At 44.0% G+C, this 21,433-nt stretch overlaps 1 protein-coding gene across 5 annotated transcripts in view; it reads left to right on the plus strand.

Annotated features, from left to right (window-relative positions):
• SDK2 (sidekick cell adhesion molecule 2) overlaps positions 1-21,433 on the plus strand; it is an 826,128-nt gene that overhangs the window by 734,869 nt on the left and 69,826 nt on the right. For all 5 annotated transcript variants that reach the window (XM_077253403.1, XM_077253405.1, XM_077253404.1 and 2 more), the window contains exons 16-20: positions 558-698; positions 8,233-8,414; positions 8,702-8,817; positions 18,114-18,309; positions 19,517-19,615. In XM_077253403.1, coding sequence (XP_077109518.1) covers positions 558-698; positions 8,233-8,414; positions 8,702-8,817; positions 18,114-18,309; positions 19,517-19,615 — 734 coding nt within the window. The remainder of the gene's footprint in view (positions 1-557; positions 699-8,232; positions 8,415-8,701; positions 8,818-18,113; positions 18,310-19,516; positions 19,616-21,433) is intronic.

Below are 21,433 nucleotides of genomic sequence, written 5' to 3' on the forward strand. Positions count from 1 at the left end.
CGATATGTAACCCCAACATGCCAGAGATTGCTCACTTGCGCACTCATTCATATATTGATGTTGTTGAAATTCGAACATGTTTGAGGCTGGAAATAAAATTACATTCTGGAGGTATAAACATTTCGGATAACTTACTAAGATTTTTTTTTTAGGATTTTGCCTGTCTGTTAATAAAAGAAGAGTTGCTAAATAACATGAATAATCCATTTTCTAAGTCTGTGTCTGCACAGAACTCTTAGTACTTCCTCTAGCTGCGGGAAGAAACGCCGCTTATCTCAGAGGAGCATCCCTGTTGAAATGAGCTCAGCTTTTTTTTTTTTTTTTTTGTGGTTTGCTAGAACTCAGCCAAGTTTGATAAATTTCTCGGGTAAACTTTTCATTACCATAATGTAGAGTTTCGCTTTATGCTTTGTTCTTTGTCAAAGTATCAAGCAGATAAGGGTATGATAGAAGCGGCGTACAATGCTCTGCGGCCGCTATCGCTGTACTCTCAATGTCAGGGTAGTAATACTGCTTTTGTGGGTCTAATACTAAGCAGGCCGGTCTTTTCTCCTCAGCGTGACACTTCCCGAAGAACCTCCCAGTGCTCCGCCTCAACATGTCCTGGCTACTGGGCGTACAAACCAATCCATTATGATCCAGTGGCAGTCTCCTCCAGAGAATCACCAAAATGGAGTCTTGAAGGGATATGTCATCAGGTGGGTAAACTGTCAAAACCAGACCCTTTTTTAAAGGGACAATGGACAATGCCTGAGCTAAAATAATTGCAGGACCTTGGCAACGTTGGAAAACTCTGACCGTTGGACCCGAGTCCCGCAAAACTCTCTCTACCTGTCGACATACCTGATGAATCTCTGATTAGTAGGTAATCACATGATGTCATGCCAGGTCAACAAATCAGAAGAGACGCCAAGGATGCCAGCTAGAATAGGGAGGTTGGCTTGGCTCTGGTCCACCTGTCATGGACACGACATCTGGGCCAGGGCCCTGCACTTTTTTTTTTTGCTGAACTCTACTTGCAATGCATTTTAGTGTTGGCGATAATTACTGGAAAAAGCCATACTGAAGACCATCAACTTGGGAGATAATTTCCAGCGCTAGAAAGTTGTTCAGGTATCAAAACAAAATGTGAGTCGGAATCCCTTTTTTTTTTTTTGAAAAGACAAATTGCACCCTGGATAAAGTCCATTTCAGATATCCTCCAGATGCCTCAATGTAAGGGGTTCTCAGCTTTGGACGATTTTGATTAGTTAGAAGAGTCTCTTAATATTAGCAGATCGCAAAGCATCACCCTACTGGGACCCCCACAGCAATTAGCTGTGATCTGTGGAAACACAAGACAGTAAGTGTTAGCACCACCGCAGGATGAATAAAGCATGTTGCTGGTCCTCTAGAACAACTACCCTCTTCTATGGTCAAGAGATGATCCAAAGCAGAGGAACTGCCCTTTTAGTTTTATTATTTAACAGCCTTTGGCTCGATTTCGAGCCATGGTGACTTGATGGAGGAGCGATCTGTAGGAAGATCAATCTTGTAGAAGCCTAGATAGGTTCACCAGATTCTTCTCCCCATTATCTTGACAGTATCAAGCCATTAGGTTGCTGGTCTTCCTCTTCACCTTGTTCCTTCTATTCTTTCACCCATGATCTCATTCTCCAGTGATTGCTGTCTTCTTATGATGTGTCCAAAGTGGGCAAGTCGTAGCTTGGTGATCCTTGCTTCGAGTGACATGTCTGGTTTGATTTGTTCCAGAATTGATTTGTTTGGTCTTTGGTATTGATAACATCCTTCTCAAGCACCACATTTCGAAGGCATCGATTCTTTTTCTGTCTTGCTTATTTATCGTTCAAGTTTAATAGTACACATGAAAATAATTTTTCCAAACTAGACATCTCTCTTTTAAAGTCAGAAGACCAATATTATAACTTGTACTTGATCCCATGTGCCCCAAACCAAAAGTTTAGAGCTTACTACTATCAACAAAGTCATAGCTCACCTGCCATGAGTTATCTTAGCGTATCGAAAGATTTTATGGAAGGCTAAATTATGGATCACCAATTAATAAAGTTCGAAGGAGATAACACAGTGTCATATATAATAATCAAGAGCCATTACCAATATACAACATTTCTCCACCTCCTTCATCGTCTTGGATCTTATCAGAATATATAGGGGCAGTGTTGTATTAACAGTAAAGGCAGTACACACCATAGCTTTGATGTCTCTGGGGATATGAAGATGTTCACTTTTACAAGAAATAGCATGTGCTTCTATGTAAGCAGACCTGTCACGAGGTCAAGACAGGCTTTTTTTATCTTATTTTATCCCTGATGCTCCGCTGAGTAATTATTTTTCTGTTTTTTTTAAATCTGCTACACAGTTCCAGAGATATGGGCCTTTTTACTTAATGCTAACTTTTTATGGTTTTTACTAAGGGAGCGTGGCTAATATGGTAATTATGCAGAATAACCTAAAGACACGCCCCAGAGGATCTGTTGAACCACACCCAGTCAGTCAGTCAGTAAAGACCATTCAAATTGGCACTAAATAAGAAGGCCAGTGTCTCTGGAATCATACAGCGGATTTTAAAAAAACAAAAAACGGATTACTTAGGAATAAAATAAGAGCAAAAACTGGTCCTTGACACACGTTTTCTTACACTAGAGCCTTTTGTTCCATAGGGAGATAAGCCCCTGCCACATGTATCTGGCAGTGGCTTACTCCACTCTCCCCATTGAAAACACATGCACTTCTATCTGATCCATGTGTGTATCTGTATTCTGGTGTTGAGAGAGATAGCTGTCGAGCGAGCATTTGTTATCCACTATCCAAGGTGTACGGGGAACTTTAAGTGTTTTGATTGAATTGGGGCAATGTGACCTCCTTACGGATTATACAAGTCTCAAATAACACTCTCACATAAAAATTACATTAAATCCTGATTCTAATTGTATTTTAATTAGCCAGTATATTGTCACACGACCCGATTAGTATGTATAATGTCACACCTGCAGGTCAACCATGTCTTCCTGTCCTAGACAATGAGCTGTGAAAAATAGGGATTAGCAAAGCATCACAGACATGGCGTTCGCACAGAAGGAACCTGTGTAAGACATGGATAGCAAGAGACGAGCAATTTACTTTGCGACCTGAAAGGTGTTAGAGAGCGGGGTACAGTGACGCGAAGTAGAGAATAGAGAAGGTGGGGGGAGTTATATGCAACGCAAAAGCAAGAGGCTAACAAGAGACGAGAGGTGCAGAGATTATTAGGAGACTCGCTGCATGTGATGAGCGCTGGAGAGGATTATTGTGAAACACGGAAGGAATTAATCAGATGTAGACACAACAGAAAACATGTAAACAGCAAGATACAGGACAACGCAAATGTCATTTAAAAGTCAATTCTGAATTAGAAAGAAAATGGCACTAAACATAAAAAATACACAAAAATTATAAGAAAAAATAATGCCACTACCTGTCTGCAGACCCCTCTGGTCTGTCTGCAGTAAGATGCAAAGAACGTTATCCCCTTCCCACTTAATGACAGATGTATATTTGTGAGTGTTTGGAGCAGGCTCAAGAGCTGAGGCCGCCTCACACAGGGCAGGTGCAGCCTGTGTTATACAGTTGGCATCTGCATGTAATAAAAGCGATTGGAGCTAGCTCCGATCACTGCTTTTAATTCCTTAAATGTTGCAGTCAATCACTTCTCCCCTAACCTCACAACATAAATTCAGGATGCAATTGCTTGCTAATGCATCTTGCTTCAGGCACCTTCATCTCTGCCGTGTGGGTATTCCTTATGTTCTGTCCTATATACTCCAATACTGTAAAACAATTCAATTTTAAGTCCCCTATGGACATTAAAAAACTGCAATCATAAAATAATGTGAAGTAAAAAAATGTTTTTAAAATCTATAATAATAATAATTTTTATTTATATAGCGCCAACATATTCCGCAGCGCTTTACAACTTATAGAGGGGACTTGTACAGACAATAGACATTACAACATAACAGAAATCACAGTTCAAAATAGATGCCAGGAGGAATGAGGGCCCTGCTCGCAAGCTTACAAACTATGAGGAAAAGGGGAGACACAAGAGGTGGATGGTAACAATTGCTTTAGTTATTTGGACCAGCCATAGTGTAAGGCTCGGGTGTTCATGTAAAGCTGCATGAACCAGTTATCAGCCTAAGTATGTAGCAGTACAGACACAGAGGGCTATTAACTGCATAAAGTGTATGAGAACATGATGCAAGGAACCTGATTATGTGTTTTGTTTTGTTTTTCCATTTTTAATAGGCCACACAGGGATAGTTAGGTTAATGCGTTGAGGCGGTAGGCCAGTCTGAACAAATGCGTTTTTAGGGCACGCTTAAAACTGTGGGGATTGGGGATTAATCGTATTAACCTAGGTAGTGCATTCCAAAGAATCGGCGCAGCACGTGTAAAGTCTTGGAGACGGGAGTGGGAGGTTCTGATTATTGAGGATGCTAACCTGAGGTCATTAGCGGAGCGGAGGGCACGGGTAGGGTGGTAGACCGAGACCAGAGAGGAGATGTAGGGTGGTGCTGAGCCATGGAGTGCTTTGTGGGTGAGGGTAGTAGTTTTGTACTGGATTCTGGAGTGGATGGGTAGCCAGTGTAATGACTGGCACAAGCTAGAGGCATCGGTGTAACGGTTGGTGAGGAATATGATCCTGGCAGCAGCATTCAGGACAGATTGGAGCGGGGAGAGTTTGGTAAGAGGGAGGCCGATTAGTAGAGAGTTACAATAGTCTAAAAAAAAAATCTATTCCCTTTTCCTCAGTTAAAAACAAAGAAATAAAAAAAAAGAATATTCAGAACGGCAGCATCCGTAAAAGTCAGATCTATGAAAATCAAAAATTGATTACCCCATATTGGATACATTGTAAAGAAAAAAATTGGTAATTTTTCGGTCACCGCACCTCCCTTTAAAAAATGCAATCAAAAAAGAAAATGTGTCTTAAAATGGTACCAACAAGAGCCCACTACGAAAAAACAAGCCATGCCACCCAGCTCCATCAACAAAACAAAAAGAAATACAAAATTTACAGCTCTCAGAAAATGGGAATATTGGGGGCTAATAAGATTGGTACTACCCCAACAATTGCTCATTTCTGTCCATGACGAGTGTTTTCTATGAATTGGAGACAAGTCCCAGGTGATATACTTTGTCCGTTTCTTATGGATATTAGCACCTTCCCCAGGCCTCCTCCATACATAGCCTTTGGCAGGTTTACATGCAGAATATGTGCTCCTGTCGCGCTGTTACTACTGGCAGCCTTGTTGCCTGTGTCCTACTGAGTGTCGTTACATCCAAGACCCATTTTCCAGAACATCTTCCATGCAAATGATAGCCTGAAGGAAGAAAGTGGACCAGATTAGCAAGAAAAGGCAGGACTGCCAGAAAGGATCGTACATGTAAGAGAAGGATTAGTGAGAAATAATAATCAAGTGCTTCTCACAAAATTAGAATATCATCAAAAAGTTAATTTATTTCAGTTCTTCAATACAAAAAGTGAAACTCGTATATTATATAGAGTCATTACACACAGAGTGATCTATTACAAGTGTTTATTTCTGCTAATGTTGATGATTATGGCTTACAGCTAATGAAAACCCAAAAAGTCATTATCTCAGTAAATTAGAATACTTTATAACACCAGCTTGAAAAATTATTTTAAAATCTGAAATGTTGGCCTACTGAAATGTATGTTCAGTAAATGCACTCAATACTTGGTCGGGGCTCCTTTTGCATCAATTACTGCATCAATGCGGCATGGCATGGAGGCGATCAGTCTGTGGCACTGCTGAGGTGTTATGGAAGCCCAGGTTGCTTTGATAACAGCTTTCAGCTCGTCAGCATTGTTGGGTCTGGTGTCTCTCGTCTTCCTCTTGACAATATCCTATAGATTCTCTATGGGGATAAGGTCAGGCGAGTTTGCTGGCCAATCAAGCTCAGTGATACTGTTGTTTATAAACCAGGTATTGGTACTTTTGGCAGTGTGGACAGGTGCCAAGTCCTGCTGGAGAATGATATTTCCATCTCCAAAAAGCTTGTCGGCAGAGGAAATCATGAAGTGTTCTAAAATTTCCTGGTAGACGGCTGCGCTGACTTTGGTCTTGATAAAACACAGTGGACCTACACCAGCAGATGACATGGCTCCCGAGACCATCACTGATTGTGAAAACTTCACACTAGACCTCCAGCAGCTTGGATTGTGGCCTCTGCACTCTTCCTCCAGACTCTGGGACATTGATTTACAAATGAAATGCAAAATGTACTTTCATCTAAAAATAGAACCTTGGACCACTGAGCAACAGTCCAGTTCTTTTTCTCCTTGACCCAGGTAAGACGCTTCTGGCATTGTTTATTGGTCATGAGTGGCTTGACACCAGGAATACAACACTGTGTGAACAGCCAGCTTCTTTAGCAATGACCTTTTGTAGCTTGTGGAGTGTGTCAATGACTGCCGTCTGGACATCTGTCAACTCAGCAGTCTTCCCCATGATTGTGGAGCCTACTGAAACAGACTAAGGGACATTTTTAAAGGCTTAGGAAGCCTTTGCAGGTGTTTTTTGTTAATTATTCTTATTTACTGAGAAAATGACTTTTGGGTCTTCATTGGCTGTAAGCCATAATCATCAACATTAACAGAAATAAACACTTGAAATAGATCACTCTGTTTGTAATTCCTCTATATAATATATGAGTTTCACTTTTTGTATTGAAGAACTGGAATAAATTAACTTTTTCATGATATTCTAATTTTGTGAGAAGCACCTGTATATACTCCTCAACATTGCAATTCCAACAGCAAGAAGAAAAAGACTTGGCATTATGGAAATCACAGGATGGATAGACATGTTAGTGACCTGAAAATGATGTAGTATGGGAACAAAAATTTCAAAACTTCTCGATTCATTCAGTCTAGAGTATGAGCGTCATGAGCAGAAATCCCTGCATTTACAGCCTCGGTTGCTATCAGTGAGGATATGTTCTGCCGCTCTGATTTCGCTTGAGCCAATCATCAAGATCTGTTGCTGGCAGCTCCCTATGCAATTGCCGACCGGTGACGTTCCAGATGTGCTCAATGGGAAACAAGTCCAGAGACCTTGCAGGCCATGGTAGAACGTTTAGGCCACACAGGCTGCTCACAGTCAACAGCCTTGTGTTGTCATGTTGAAAAAATGGTCCTGAGAAACATTGGAGAAATGGTCGCACAACTAGTTCCACGATTGATTCATCCTGTACTTCAAGGGAAATTAGACATCACATTAAAAATCTATGGAATCAAACTGTGTCTGCACAAAGTATCAGAAGCATGTATGACCTTAGGTTACGAGTCAAACATCCAGCTATAGGTGCTCCATTCACCTCATGCCACCGCTCTCAAAGGCTGTCATGCTGCAGAGAAAGGCAACAGTGGAGGCTGGAATGGAGGTCTGTCCTCTTCAGTGTTGAGTCCTGCTTTTGTTTTGGATGCAGTGATATTCAGAAATCTGTAGACTACGTAGGCAACACCATGAAGAGACCTTTATGAGGGAACGTCACATGGGTCCTGATCCTGGAATTGTAGTGTTTGGTGGCATTATATATGGCAGCTAGACCCCTCTAGTCTTCATTCCAGGTCCACCAACAGCACGATGTTACACTGATGTGGTGGTAGAACCAGTGCTGCGGACATTTCTCCAAAGTGTCCTAAGAGACGTTTTTCAACACAACAACAAGAGGCCGCATGGTGTCCATGCTATTGTGAGCAACATGTGTGGCCTTAATGTTCTAAAATGGCCAGCAGGATCTCTGGACTTGTCTCCCATCTAGCATATATGTCATTGGTTGGCAATTGCGCAGGGAGCTGCCAGTAGAGGATTTTGATGATTTGCCCAAGTGCATTAAGCGTGGCAGAACCTTCTTCAGACAACCATTAATAACCTCATTATTAGCAGCTGAGATTTCTGCATGTGGCACTCACACTCCAGACTGAATAAATCCAGATATTTTGATTTTTTTGTTTCCATTTTTTCACTATTTGTATATCAGTAACATGTCTCCATCCTATGATTTCCCTAACTCCGTGACTTTTCCATATTCGTGTTGCAATTTCAATGTTGGGTCATATATATGTACATTGACTATTCGTGGAAAATGATTTCCTGTTTTCTTGTATTGCACTCTAAGTGTCACAACCATCTTTCCCTGCAGATACTGTCTCTCCGGCCTGCCTGTAGACTACCAGTATAGAAACCTCTCCAATCCAGACACCACCAGCCTGCTCCTGGAGGACCTCATTATCTGGACCAATTATGAGATTGAGGTTGCAGCTTTTAATAGCGCTGGACTGGGAGTATTTAGCGCAAAAGTGACTGAATGGACCCTGCAGGGAGGTGAGATGACCCGGACCATAGTGTGACTTATTGGCATTATGTAATGTAACATTATGCAATGGGGAAAGGTGAGAGTTTGTGATTAAATGCCCCCAGACCTGAATTTTCCCACTGTAATTATCCATGAATATGGGATTGTAATACCGAGACATATTAGATCTGCTTCACTATGGAGAACATGTATAATAAGTAATGGTAGAAGGCGCTAGTTGTCGGACTATTCTGAACCTTAGGACGAATATATTTGCATGTTAATATATATATATATATAATGTTTATTTTTTTAGTGCCAACTGTGGCCCCTGGAAATGTAAAGGCAGAAGCTTTTAATTCCACTGCAATCCGTTATACCTGGAGCCCACCAAGTCCGCAATTTGTCAATGGTATCAACCAAGGGTATAAGGTATGATGTTCATACAGGGGCCCATTTATCATTGTTTTTTTTTTTGTTTTTTTTTTATTCATTATTTGCATTTTTTTAAGTCACCTTTCTTTTATTGTCTTTTTTTTTTGTACCAAATTCTTGAAAATGGCACACGTGGTTCTGGTTCATGAATATTGCGCAAAATTAAATGAGCCCTTTATTTTTGTTGTTAGACATTTTTATTACTTTTTGGCGCATGTTCAACATTTTGTGAGATGATATACAGCAGTTCAAAGCAGTGTAACTGTGAATCCAACCATGGGGTAATTTAAAATACTTAGTACAAAGCAGCAGTAGCATTTGAGAAAATATACAGTAGGACAAAGCAGTGTAACTGTTAATCTAGCTATGTGGTAAAATAAAAAAACACTTAATACAAAACAGCAGCAGAATGGAGGTCAACAAACAGCAATACTGAGCAGTGTAGCTGTGAATCCAGTGCTTGGTTGAAATGAGATAAAACACTTGCTAATTTGTGTGTGGCTGTGCCTTTCTCTATCATTCTTCTCCTCCATTCCCCATAGGCGTGAATAGGCAATTGTACTGTAATCTGATTTATCAGTAATCTGACAGTTTTTGTTATTAAAACATTTTTCTAAATAAATGATGAGGTCAGGAGCTAGTCAGGAGGTATGAGAAATGGCTCATAAGTGGAGAAAGAAGCAAATTTCTCTGATAAGATGTATTACAAAGTTTTTTATATTCACTTGTTCTACTGATTTATGCAAAGTTTGTTGAGACGACTGTGACCATTTATGTTGGTGGCAATCATTTCATTTACTTTCCTACCCACAGCTTCCATTTATACTGGTGTACGTGCGGCACACATACAGTGTACATCGATCAGCCCTATGCATTTCCCATCTGTGCATTTGATGGATAATTCACCCGCGGTAAATGTGTAATGTGCTCGCATTGTGCCCTGCGTTATGTCGCACAGAAAGCTGACAGTTCGGGTCTCACATTATACTGACTGTAGGTACGGTACATAAATTGTACAACGCGTAATACCGTAACGGGTCCATGCGACTCGTCAATCCAAATGGGATAATGCCGAACGTCTTCCTATCAGCCGCTCATTATTCCCTTGTATCTCAATCTGGATTGCAAACATTTCTATTATTGTCGCACCGCCATAGCTGCGCTACTCGAGACTATCTATAGATATTTCTATGAATGGAAATAATGCATGCCACATTCCTGGATCTATCCATCTGTCCATCCATCCACCCACCAGTAATGCTGGATCTTATCATTAGTCCACCTGTCATATTGGTAGTCCAGTCTGCTCTTATGGAGCCATGGATATGGGGCTCTGGCTTCAAACCAGGTCAACATGAAGACGTTCGCATGACAATTAGGGAGACGGAAAACAATAAAGTGGATTTACAAGAGAATCCATGACAGATCCTTGGATTTCTGCCAGTTTGATATGTCACTGATCAGCGCGGAGTTAAGCACCATCGGGCCATGTTCTCATGTAGCGTAACTGCTGCTTTTTTTTCTGCCGCATTGATCAGTTTAAGGAAAGTTTATCTGATTTGATGAAAGCCACTCACCGTGCCTTCAAAGACGTTGTGGATCTGTGCGTATTTATTGCACTCTTTTCCCTAAGAGCTTCTATGGGGAAAACAAAAAATAAGTAGAAAATGACACTATGTGAGAACAAAAGTCTTAAAGGGGTTGTCCAGTGAAAAAGATGTATCACCTGCCTGTAGGATGGGTGGGGATCTAAGGGGACCCCCTGGGACCTGCATCGATCAGCAGAACAAGGAATTTTTATCCCTGATGGAACTTTTATGTCCGACCATCGCTTCATTCATTCTCTATGGGGTTGCCAAAAAAAAGTCTCCCATTAACCACTCCAGAAAGACAGGTTCACACTTACTGTATATAGGGGCCGGGTCTGTCACGTTTTGGTGCACAGCTAAAAAACAAATGAACGGAGGCCAAAGTGTCTGCCTTGTAATCGTCAAGGGCTGCATCGGGGGCTTTGCTAGGGTTTGTGTCGGAATCCTGTTTTTTGAGAATTCTGACTGAAGTCACGAAGCAGAGGTTTCCTGTACACACCGCGGAGATGCTTCGGCAGTAGACTGAGCCCCGGCATCTAGGCGGACATTCAGGTGCAGGAAGTGAGAATGATAATAAGCTCCCGGAAGAGACAGACGGTATCTACTAACCATAAAGACCACTGCGTGTGACAGATGTGGGGGCGCTCTGCCGAATGTGCACAGCGCCGGATCCGTCTCTACATGTATCCCCGGCTACACTCCTACACAACGCCGGGCTCGTGTCTGCTGTGATACATGCACCGACTTCCCTAAACTCCACTTACTTTTTGGTGCCAATTAATTTCTATATTCATTTAACAAAGAATTATTGTTATTCAATACAGGGAGGGACGAGACGGCCTAATGGCCCCCTGATTACATCCCTCTGCAATTAATCAGCATTTACATTAATTAAACTCATTTACATGAGTCCTTTAAAATGCAGAGTCTGCATGTAATTGGCCGAGGACTCGATGCCGATGAAGATATTTAACATCCATATTAAATTGTAATTAGTATTTCTGATTAGGAAATTCCATTCTAAAAATCAGCGACTAATTAGCTGCTCTTGGCCTGTTTCTGGCCTGGCAGTTATATAGCGCTATGCCTCTCGTAAATCAGGAGATAACAAGCAGAAAACTCCTGGCTGTTTATATCCCATTAAGAGATCAGAGGATAAGAGGAATGTTCCCAAGTCCATGAGGATGTACCTTACCCATAGACATTAGATGGGGGCCAGGGATGTATACACGGAAGCCAAAAAATATCCAGTGAAGATTCCTGATATTGTCTTACATCATATAGCGCCACCTGGTGATCACAGTGTATAGCAATGTGCACATCCTCATGAGCGGAGTGCTGGTGGACACACATGCTCAGTCATTTTCCCTATAACCTAGTCCGTACATAGCAATTCTCTATTCGTTGCTGCAAAACAGCCAATAGAAATGGCTTTCTTGAATGTTTGTTAGAAAAGGAGCAAATCCCTTTGTAGTAACACAAAAGTAAAAGCTTGCAAGAAAAGTAAGAAGAAATTATATTGTCAGCTGCCAGAGGTTGAAGGTGACCGATTATGAGCAAAGCTAGACCCAAGGAGCAGAAGAGCCAATAGACATAGCTTTCCACTCTTCTTGTCAGGGAAGGAGTGGAGCCTCTGGTGTAACATGGCCATATAGCTGAAAAGAAACCACAATAAAAAAGGACTATATTGTGAGCTACCAGAAGGTGATGGAGAATGATTATGAGCAAAACCAACCCCTAGGAGCAGAGCAGCCAAAAGAAATAGCTTTCCACCCTGCTTGTAGGGGAATGAATGGAGCCTCTGGTGTAACATGGCCATATAGCTAAAAAAAAAAACAATAAAAAAGGGACTATATTGTGAGCTACCAGAAGGAGAATGATTATGAGCAAAGCCAGCCTCTAGCAGCACAGTAACCAATAAAAATAACTTTCCACCCTGTTTGTCAGGGAAGAAGTGGAGCCTTTGTATTAACATTGCCATATTGCTGGAAAACAGCAATAAAAAGGGGACTATATTGTCAGCTGCCAGAAGGTGAAGGAGAGTAATAATGAGTGAAGCAATGCCCTCATGAGCAGAGCAGCCAGCTAGCAGCTTGTCAGGGAAGGAGTGGAGCCTCTGTAGTATAGTGGAAAAGATTTCCGGCCACTAGCAGCATTTTAGGACTTTTGGTATGAAAATGATTCAGTATAGCTTCAGTGTAGCTGTGAACATCCCGCTAATTATTGTGCAGTCGAAAATTCTACAACTTTTTCATGTACTTTGTGTATGAATTTCTCACCATTTTCAAGATCTTGTTGGGAACACTGTTGTTTTCATTTAGAATGGAAAGCAATATAGACCTGATACTTCCCCCAGCTGAGGGTTTGTTACAGTAGTATCCAGTCTCCACAGTCCTCCATGGCACAAAAAATCCGGTGAAGCAATTTGCGAGAGGGATGTGGTTTGTGTAAATTTGCATAGGAGATGGGCTGATATGGGGGCAGGGATTAAAAGTTTTGATTTTGGTAATTTAAAGTGGATCTGTCACTTGCCACAAATATGTATTTTTATCTACCTGGTGTAAATGTCGCTGTTCTCCTGAATCCGGCGTTGTTTTTCTTTTGTTCCTATACCTCTCCTTTCCTGAGATATGGCCCCCTCTTTCCTGCACATAAATCTATTCTTTCTAACAACTGGGCGTGGTCCTCAAGAACACACCCACTAGGAGAGTTTGATGACCTCGCCCATTTGGCTAACAAGACTAGATTTATATACAGAGAAGAGGAGGCCATATCTCAGGATGGGAGAGGAGTAGGAACAAAAGAAAAACAACGCCGGATTCAGGAGAACAGCGGCATTTATACTGGATTAGAAAAATTACGTATTTATGGCAAGTGACAGGTCCTTTTTAAATGATGTTTTTATCACTCCGGACCCAAGACTGATAACACTGTAACAAGCTCTGACAAGCAACGTGTGCTGATGATACATTGCCATGACTGGATGCCAATGCTGCAGGCCATCAGCTGTGAGTGGATGTATATGGGAATATTTCTATTCACGGACAGCAACCAGAGATATTATAAATGACAATATCTGTTGGAAGGTGGCCATATATACGGTTTGTGCATGTACGTCATATGCGTTACTGGGTAATAGACCACATGATCCGAAATTCATGTTGTACTCATGTTTTCAGCAAATATTATCCCTCGATCCCGGGAAAATGTCCCAAGTGAAGCTTAAACCGTGGAGAAACAATATACTACTCAGGAGCCTTATATATAACGCAGATATGAACTGCACTTGCTGCAATAAACTCTGCACTGTATACAGGACCCAGGAGCCTTTCTGTAAGTGCACAATTTATGTAGTGCAAGTCCATTTCATTACCCAGCAGCCCGGGCGGCCATTCCTTGTTACAGCGCTGACATCTAGTGGTCGTTGGGGGAAGTGTGGGCCTCCTGCCAAACTTACTCAGTTGTCCTTGTAATGTAATAATAAGATTCAACAATCCGCCTAATGCAGCTAATCTGTTACTGTGAGTCAGGGAGAGCAGCCGAGCCTGCAGAACGCACATCTCCGATAAACCGCTGTCTGGGAAGGGAACATTTCACAGATCCTATTAATACAGTCCAAAAAGCACTGCATTATGTAAGGAGAAATGCAACAGTAAGGAGATTCTGGGTGCAGCAGTGGCCACGGCGGATGGACTGCGCTCTCTGAATATAGGCTGTGACTGCAGGAAGGTATTATGGCCGAATGAATGTTTCCAAGTCATGCCGCCATAAGTCGCGTCTAATGTCCTGTAACTGCTGGAGAGATTATTAGATGTCATACAAAGGGTTAAATATAATGGAAGGATGGAGTGGGGTCCATGTACATTGCTCTTAGTACCTGTCTGTGAAGTAGTCTGCGCACTAAGATCACATCCCATTTCATAGTTCTGATGGGTTTTTTTAATTTTCTATACCCTCCCTGACTACATTTGCAGATGAGCAAATGGGTAGGTGTGTGCTGTACTTATGATGTGTTATACAGGGCCCTTGTCTCACCCTCACCTTGTACCGCAGTGCTCCGCCTCCTAATATCAGTGACAGCCACAGTGCCCCGCCTCCTAATATCAGTGACAGCCACAGCGCCCCGCCTCCTAATATCAGTGACAGCCACAGCGCCCCGCCTCCTAATATCAGTGACAGGCACAGCGCCCCGCCTCCCAATATCAGTGACAGGCACAGCGCCCCGCCTCCTAATATCAGTGACAGCCACAGCGCCCCGCCTCCTAATATCAGTGACAGGCACAGCGCCCCGCCTCCCAATATCAGTGACAGGCACAGCGCCCCGCCTCCTAATATCAGTGACAGGCACAGCGCCCCGCCTCCCAATATCAGTGACAGGCACAGCGCCCCGCCTCCTAATATCAGTGTCAGCCACAGCGCCCCGCCTCCTAATATCAGTGACAGGCACAGCGCCCCGCCTCCCAATATCAGTGACAGCCACAGCGCCCCGCCTCCCAATATCAGTGACAGGCACAGCGCCCCGCCTCCTAATATCAGTGACAGCCACAGTGCCCCACCTCCCAATATCAGTGACAGGCACAGTGCCCCACCTCCCAATATCAGTGACAGCCACAGCGCCCCGCCTCCAAATATCAGTGACAGCCACAGCGCCCCGCCTCCCAATATCAGTGACAGCCACAGCGCCCCGCCTCCTAATGTCAGTGACAGCCACAGTGCCCCGCCTCCTAATGTCAGTGACAGCCACAGCGCCCCGCCTCCTAATGTCAGTGACAGCCACAGCGTCCCACCTCCCAATATCAGTGACAGGCACAGCGCCCCACCTCCCAATATCAGTGACAGGCACAGCGCCCCACCTCCCAATATCAGTGACAGGCACAGCGCCCCACCTCCCAATATCAGTGACAGCCACAGTGCCCCACCTCCCAATATCAGTAACAGCCACAGTACCCACCCCCTGTTATCAGTGACAGCCAGCATGCCCCATTCCTATTATCAGTAACAGCCACAGTGCCCTTCCCCCCAATATCAGCGAGAGCAACATTGCCCAACCTCCCAATATCAGTGACAGTCACAGAGCCTCGCCCCCTAATATAGGTGACAGACAGAGTGCCCTACTTCCCAATATCAGTGACAGCCGCAGTGCCCCGCCCCTAATATCAGTGACAGTCACAGTGCCCCACCTCTATTATCAGTGACAGCCGCAGTGCCCCGCCCCTATTATCAGTGACAGCCGCAGTGCCCCGCCCCTATTATCAGTGACAGCCGCAGTGCCCCGCCCCTATTATCAGTGACAGCCGCAGTGCCCCGCCCCTATTATCAGTGACAGCCGCAGTGCCCCGCCCCTATTATCAGTGACAGCCGCAGTGCCCCGCCTCTATTATCAGTGACAGCCGCAGTGCCCCGCCCCTATTATCAGTGACAGCCACAGTGCCCCGCCCCTATTATCAGTGACAGCCGCAGTGCCCCGCCTCTATTATCAGTGACAGCCGCAGTGCCCCGCCCCTATTATCAGTGACAGCCGCAGTGCCCCGCCTCTATTATCAGTGACAGCCGCAGTGCCCCGCCCCTATTATCAGTGACAGCCACAGTGCCCCGCCCCTATTATCAGTGACAGCCGCAGTGCCCCGCCCCTATTATCAGTGACAGCCGCAGTGCCCCGCCCCTATTATCAGTGACAGCCGCAGTGCCCCGCCCCTATTATCAGTGACAGCCGCAGTGCCCCGCCCCTATTATCAGTGACAGCCGCAGTGCCCCGCCCCTATTATCAGTGACAGCCGCAGTGCCCCGCCCCTATTATCAGTGACAGCCGCAGTGCCCCGCCCCTATTATCAGTGACAGCCGCAGTGCCCCGCCTCTATTATCAGTGACAGCCGCAGTGCCCCGCCCCTATTATCAGTGACAGCCGCAGTGCCCCGCCCCTATTATCAGTGACAGCCGCAGTGCCCCGCCCCTATTATCAGTGACAGCCGCAGTGCCCCGCCCCTATTATCAGTGACAGCCGCAGTGCCCCGCCCCTATTATCAGTGACAGCCGCAGTGCCCCGCCCCTATTATCAGTGACAGCCGCAGTGCCCCGCCCCTATTATCAGTGACAGCCGCAGTGCCCCGCCCCTATTATCAGTGACAGCCGCAGTGCCCCGCCTCTATTATCAGTGACAGCCGCAGTGCCCCGCCCCTATTATCAGTGACAGCCACAGTGCCCCGCCTCTATTATCACTTGGTGACAGAGTTTATTCATGTAAATACTATAAAAATAAGAGGAGCCATCAGGATGCAGCAATGCTTAGTGGATCATAAAAGCAACTGCCGCAACTGGCACTTTAAGAGTTAAGTCAGGCTACTTTGGGGTCATGTAGGGAGAGGGCAGGGAAGCTGCTGCTGAATATTGCATTATGGGTAATAGAAAGAAGCAGCCGCAGCTGGAGAACAGGGCTGAATGTATAAGGAGGAGAGGAGACTGTGGCATTGTGCTCTTAAGTGGCCGGCGAGGTAAGATGTTCTGTGGAAGAGAGAGAAGATGTCTGCCCCGACCTGCTTGTGGGCTCCTCCAGAAGAGTCTTGGTATAACCAAAGAGCAGTAAGACGAGCGTCTACGGCGCGGATAATGGGCCTCGGCAGAAGCCCCCTAATGTGCCAGGCGGAGGAGTCTGTGGGCATGTTCCGGATCCAACTGCAAGAGAAAACATTACATTATTTAAATATTATCTTTATGGCAATCTGGAATAAATAAATTTTTTTAAATAAATTACTGATTTTTTTTTTTAATGTGTAAATTGTAGTGTGCTGCAGGGAAATATTAGGGTGCTAGTGAGCCCATGCCCCAGTAATGGAGATCGTTGAAGTGATCTGCACAAATCGTGTTCATAGGCGCCGGTCTCTTAGTAAATGTTATTGCTATGTGCCGAAATTTTCACAAATTTCAGACGTTGTGTTTAAGAAATTAAAAAAAAAAACATGGGCTGATCCATTATTTGTGGGGAGTGTTTTAAGTCACATTTCTTTTTATGTTTTTTCCAAATTCTTTAAAATGGCGGACTCGGTCAATGAATTTTGTGCAAAATCAAAAATTTTTTGATTAATAACCAAACTATTTTGCAAACATAAAATCACTCCAGGGGGAGACATTGGCGACAAATTTTGCAACTTTTCGATAAATCACAATTAATGAATCAGGAGAAAATAAATTGGAAACTATAAACTTTGCCCATGTGTATAAAATAGATATAAAAAAAAAGGCACAAATGGTAAGAAAATGTGGCGCAAACAAAAAGAAAAGCACAAAACACAAAAACATCAACAAAAAACAGGTGCAAATTCAATAATGAAAGGCGCCCCTATCTCTTTGGAGACCTCAGCCATTTTCCTTGTTTAGTGTAAATTTGTCGCACTACATTTCTGACATTTTTGGCACAGATTTACGGAGCGGAGCGAGAGAAATCAGTGAATTAAAGGGTTATTCCCATCAAGGTACACCATCAATGTTTGATTGGGGGTGTCTGACCTCTGGGACCACTACTAATTGTGAGAATGATGAGGGCACAGAGCTGGAGAATGGGGTTACATCTGCGCTGCCCCTTCATTTTCAGGATAGGTGGGGGTCCCAAAGGTTGCACCCCCCTATCCTAGCCATATGCCAAGCCCAGATAATACCTATATCACATTTCTGTGTATATATAGGGGGTCACATAACCGTTCTCTTCTGCAGCTGATGGCCTGGGACCCGGCTAAAGAAGACGATGTAGCCTTGGTTACAGTCAGACCCAGCTTCCAGGACAGCACTCACGTAGGCTTCATCACTGGCTTACAGAAGTATCACAGCTACCTGACCTCCATCCTGTGCTTCACCACCCCAGGAGACGGACCCCGCAGCCCCCCGCAGCTCGTCTGGACACAGGAGGATGGTATGGAAGAGATACAATAGCCCTGCAATATGCGACTGCAGAATGAAGGTGCAGAGCAGCAGCGTATCCACTTTTTATGGGGTTGTCCACCTAATTTTTTTTCTTATACCTCCAATGGTATAAATAATTTTGGGTTTCAATAAAATATTTTGCACCTTTTGACTTTTACAAATTCTTTCTTTACTTGCCCATACAACATTGATGTGGCCTGTGGTCATAAATCAGCTGAGAGGAGGTAAAAAAAAGACAGATAAAGGGAATCTGTTGGCATTTTTTTATATGTAATAAAAAAGCAGCATGATGTAGGGTCAGAGACCCTGATTCCAGCCATGTGTCACTTATTAGTCTTTGTGTTTTAGTTTCAATGCAATCAATGTTTTATCAGCAGGAGATTAACACTGCAGAACTAGCAGAGCATTCCAGCTAATCTGTGTAACCACGCCCCCATCACTGATTGGCAGCTTGCTGATAATGTACACAGGAAGCTGCCAATCAGTGGTGTGGACGGGGTTGAACACGGCTCAGCATTCAAGCTATGCTAGATCTACACCAGAGACAACAGGAATTCTATCAAAACTCCACCAAGCAGCCCAGCAAGTGATACATCACTGGAATCAAGCTTTCTGTCCCTTCATCATGCTGCTCTCAGATTACAAAGCAAAAACTTGCTGACAGATTCGCTATAACAAGAGTTATCAGCTCACTGACAGACTCTGGGTTAACCCATTCTGCAGCCAGAAATAGACAGTGCCACCCAGAGGCAATAGAAGGCAAATGGTACAACATTTGTAATAAAACACAAGTATAAAATGATTTTTAGCCAAAAATACTTGCATTTAAGTAAGAGAAAAATGTCCCAAAAGGTGGATAACCCCTTTACATTCAAGAAGAAAGGGAGATAATTCCAAATCCAGCTGTTATATGAATTATTACAGGCAATGCACCCTGGGAGGTCTGCAAATGGGCTCACCTCCAAAAGGAGAAAAAAAATTGCCTCTCTAGTGCCATCTATAGGTAGGTACCTTGCAAGTCAGAAGTGCTTACAAGCCAAAATTACCAGTCTGGATGATTGGTCAAATTATGATTATTGGGAGGGATCAGTCAGGAGATGGTTGATATTGTCTAGGAGATGCAGGAAAATCACTGGATTACCCCAAAACACAACTGTCTGGTCTGTACTCACCACCCGTCTTTTGTATTATTCTAGTACCTGGACCTGTTCGCAGTCTCGGCTTTGATGATATCCTGGATACATCCTTAAGAGTGACCTGGCAGGACCCTACGGAGAAGAATGGGGTCCTCACAGGTAGGTTCTTAGCAGAGTCTTCAGAGCAGAGCCTTGTAGCGCTGGAGTCCTGGGTTCAAATCCCACCAAGAACAACATCTGCAAGGAGTTTATATGTTCTCCCCATGTTTGCGTGGGTTTCCTCCGGGTTCTCCGGTTTCCTCCCACATTCCAAAGACATACTGATAGGGAATGTAGATTGTGAGCCCCAATGGGGACAGCGATGATAATGTCTGTAAAGCACCATGGAATATGTTAGCGCTATATAAGGAGAAAGATATATTAAAACTGCACAAAAATAAATGAATGAGGAAAAAGGTGCAAACTCGAAATACAATTAACACCTATAATAGTGTTCATACACACCGAAATTCATAACTATTATCAGACATTACATGATAAAATGATATTTAAAAACAGGACCACAGTGGATGATAATGAAATCCATCAACAGAGCAGCATAAATAATATATGTAAAAAAATCCTAATTGGAAAATAATAACAAAAAGGTATTCACATACTGTATATAAGGAAATAGCAGATACTGTGCAAAAGTAACATAAATACTGATCCAACATAGTATAAAAGTATAATATATACATAAAAAACGTAGTACAAAAGTATAATAAATACAGATAAAATAATTCATATATGGACAATAATATGAAATGTAACAAGTAAACAATTAGGCCATGTGCACACGTTGCGGTTTTTGCTGCGGATGCGCAGCGTTTTTTACGCTGTGGATCCGCAGCAGTTTTCCATGCGGTGTACAGTACCATGTAAACCTATGGAAAATAAAAACCGCTGTGCAAATGCTGAGGAAAAAAACGCGTGGAAACGCAGCGGTTTACATTCCGCAGCATGTCAATTCTTTGTGCGGAATCCGCAGCGGGTTTGACACCTGCTCCATATTAAAAAACCGCAGGTGTAAAACCGCAGTAGAATCCGCACAAAAACCGCTGTAAATCCGCAGGAAAAATGCAGTGTTTTTGCCCTGCGGATTTATCAAAATCAGTGCGGAAAAATCCGCACAGCAGTCCGCAGCCTGTGCACATAGCCTTAAGGTGCCGAAACCTACGTATAATATGAGGATAAGTAAACAAAAAAAGTAAGAGGTATAGTGCATGTAAGGGCTCTTTCACACGTCCTGATATTTCCGGTACCGGGAAAAACCGGTACCGGAGATATCCGTGTCCGTATGTCCGTGTGCTCAAGTGGCACATACGTGCGGCATCCGTGTGCCGCCCGTGTGACCCCTGAGGACCACACGGACCGTGCAGGAGAGACAGCGCTACACTAAGCGCTGTCCCCCCCGCATGTGGTGCTGAAGGCAGAATTCATCTCTTCTTCCCCGCCGGAGAGAAGAGATGAAAGATCTTTTTTTTTTTTCTGGGGGGGGGGGTGAAAAATAAAGTTTGCATGTGCCCCCGCGTCCCCCCCCCCCCCAGTGCGCCGCCTGGCCTCTTGCCGCAGAAATACTCACCCAGCCAGCTCCTGCGATGTCTCCTGTGTACTCTCCGCGCTGCCAGCTTCTCCTGTGCGAGCGGTCACGTGGTTACAGTCAGTGAATAATCCCTGACTGTAATGAGCGGTCCCACGTGACCGCTCACACAGGAGAAGCTGGCAGCGCGGAGAGGACACAGGAGACATCGCAGGAGCTGGCCGGGTGAGTATTTCTGCGGCAAGAGGCCAGGCGGCGCACTGGGGGGGGGGGGGACGCGGGGGCACATGCAAACTTTATTTTTCACCCCCCCCCAAAAAAAAAAAAAAAAAAAAAAAACCAAGAAGAAAAAACTTTCATTTCTTCTCTCCGGTGGGGAAGAAGAGATGAATTCC

The sequence above is a fragment of the Ranitomeya variabilis genome, chromosome 4 (assembly GCF_051348905.1).
Source record: "Ranitomeya variabilis isolate aRanVar5 chromosome 4, aRanVar5.hap1, whole genome shotgun sequence".
In the NCBI taxonomy this organism is placed as follows: domain Eukaryota; kingdom Metazoa; phylum Chordata; class Amphibia; order Anura; family Dendrobatidae; genus Ranitomeya; species Ranitomeya variabilis.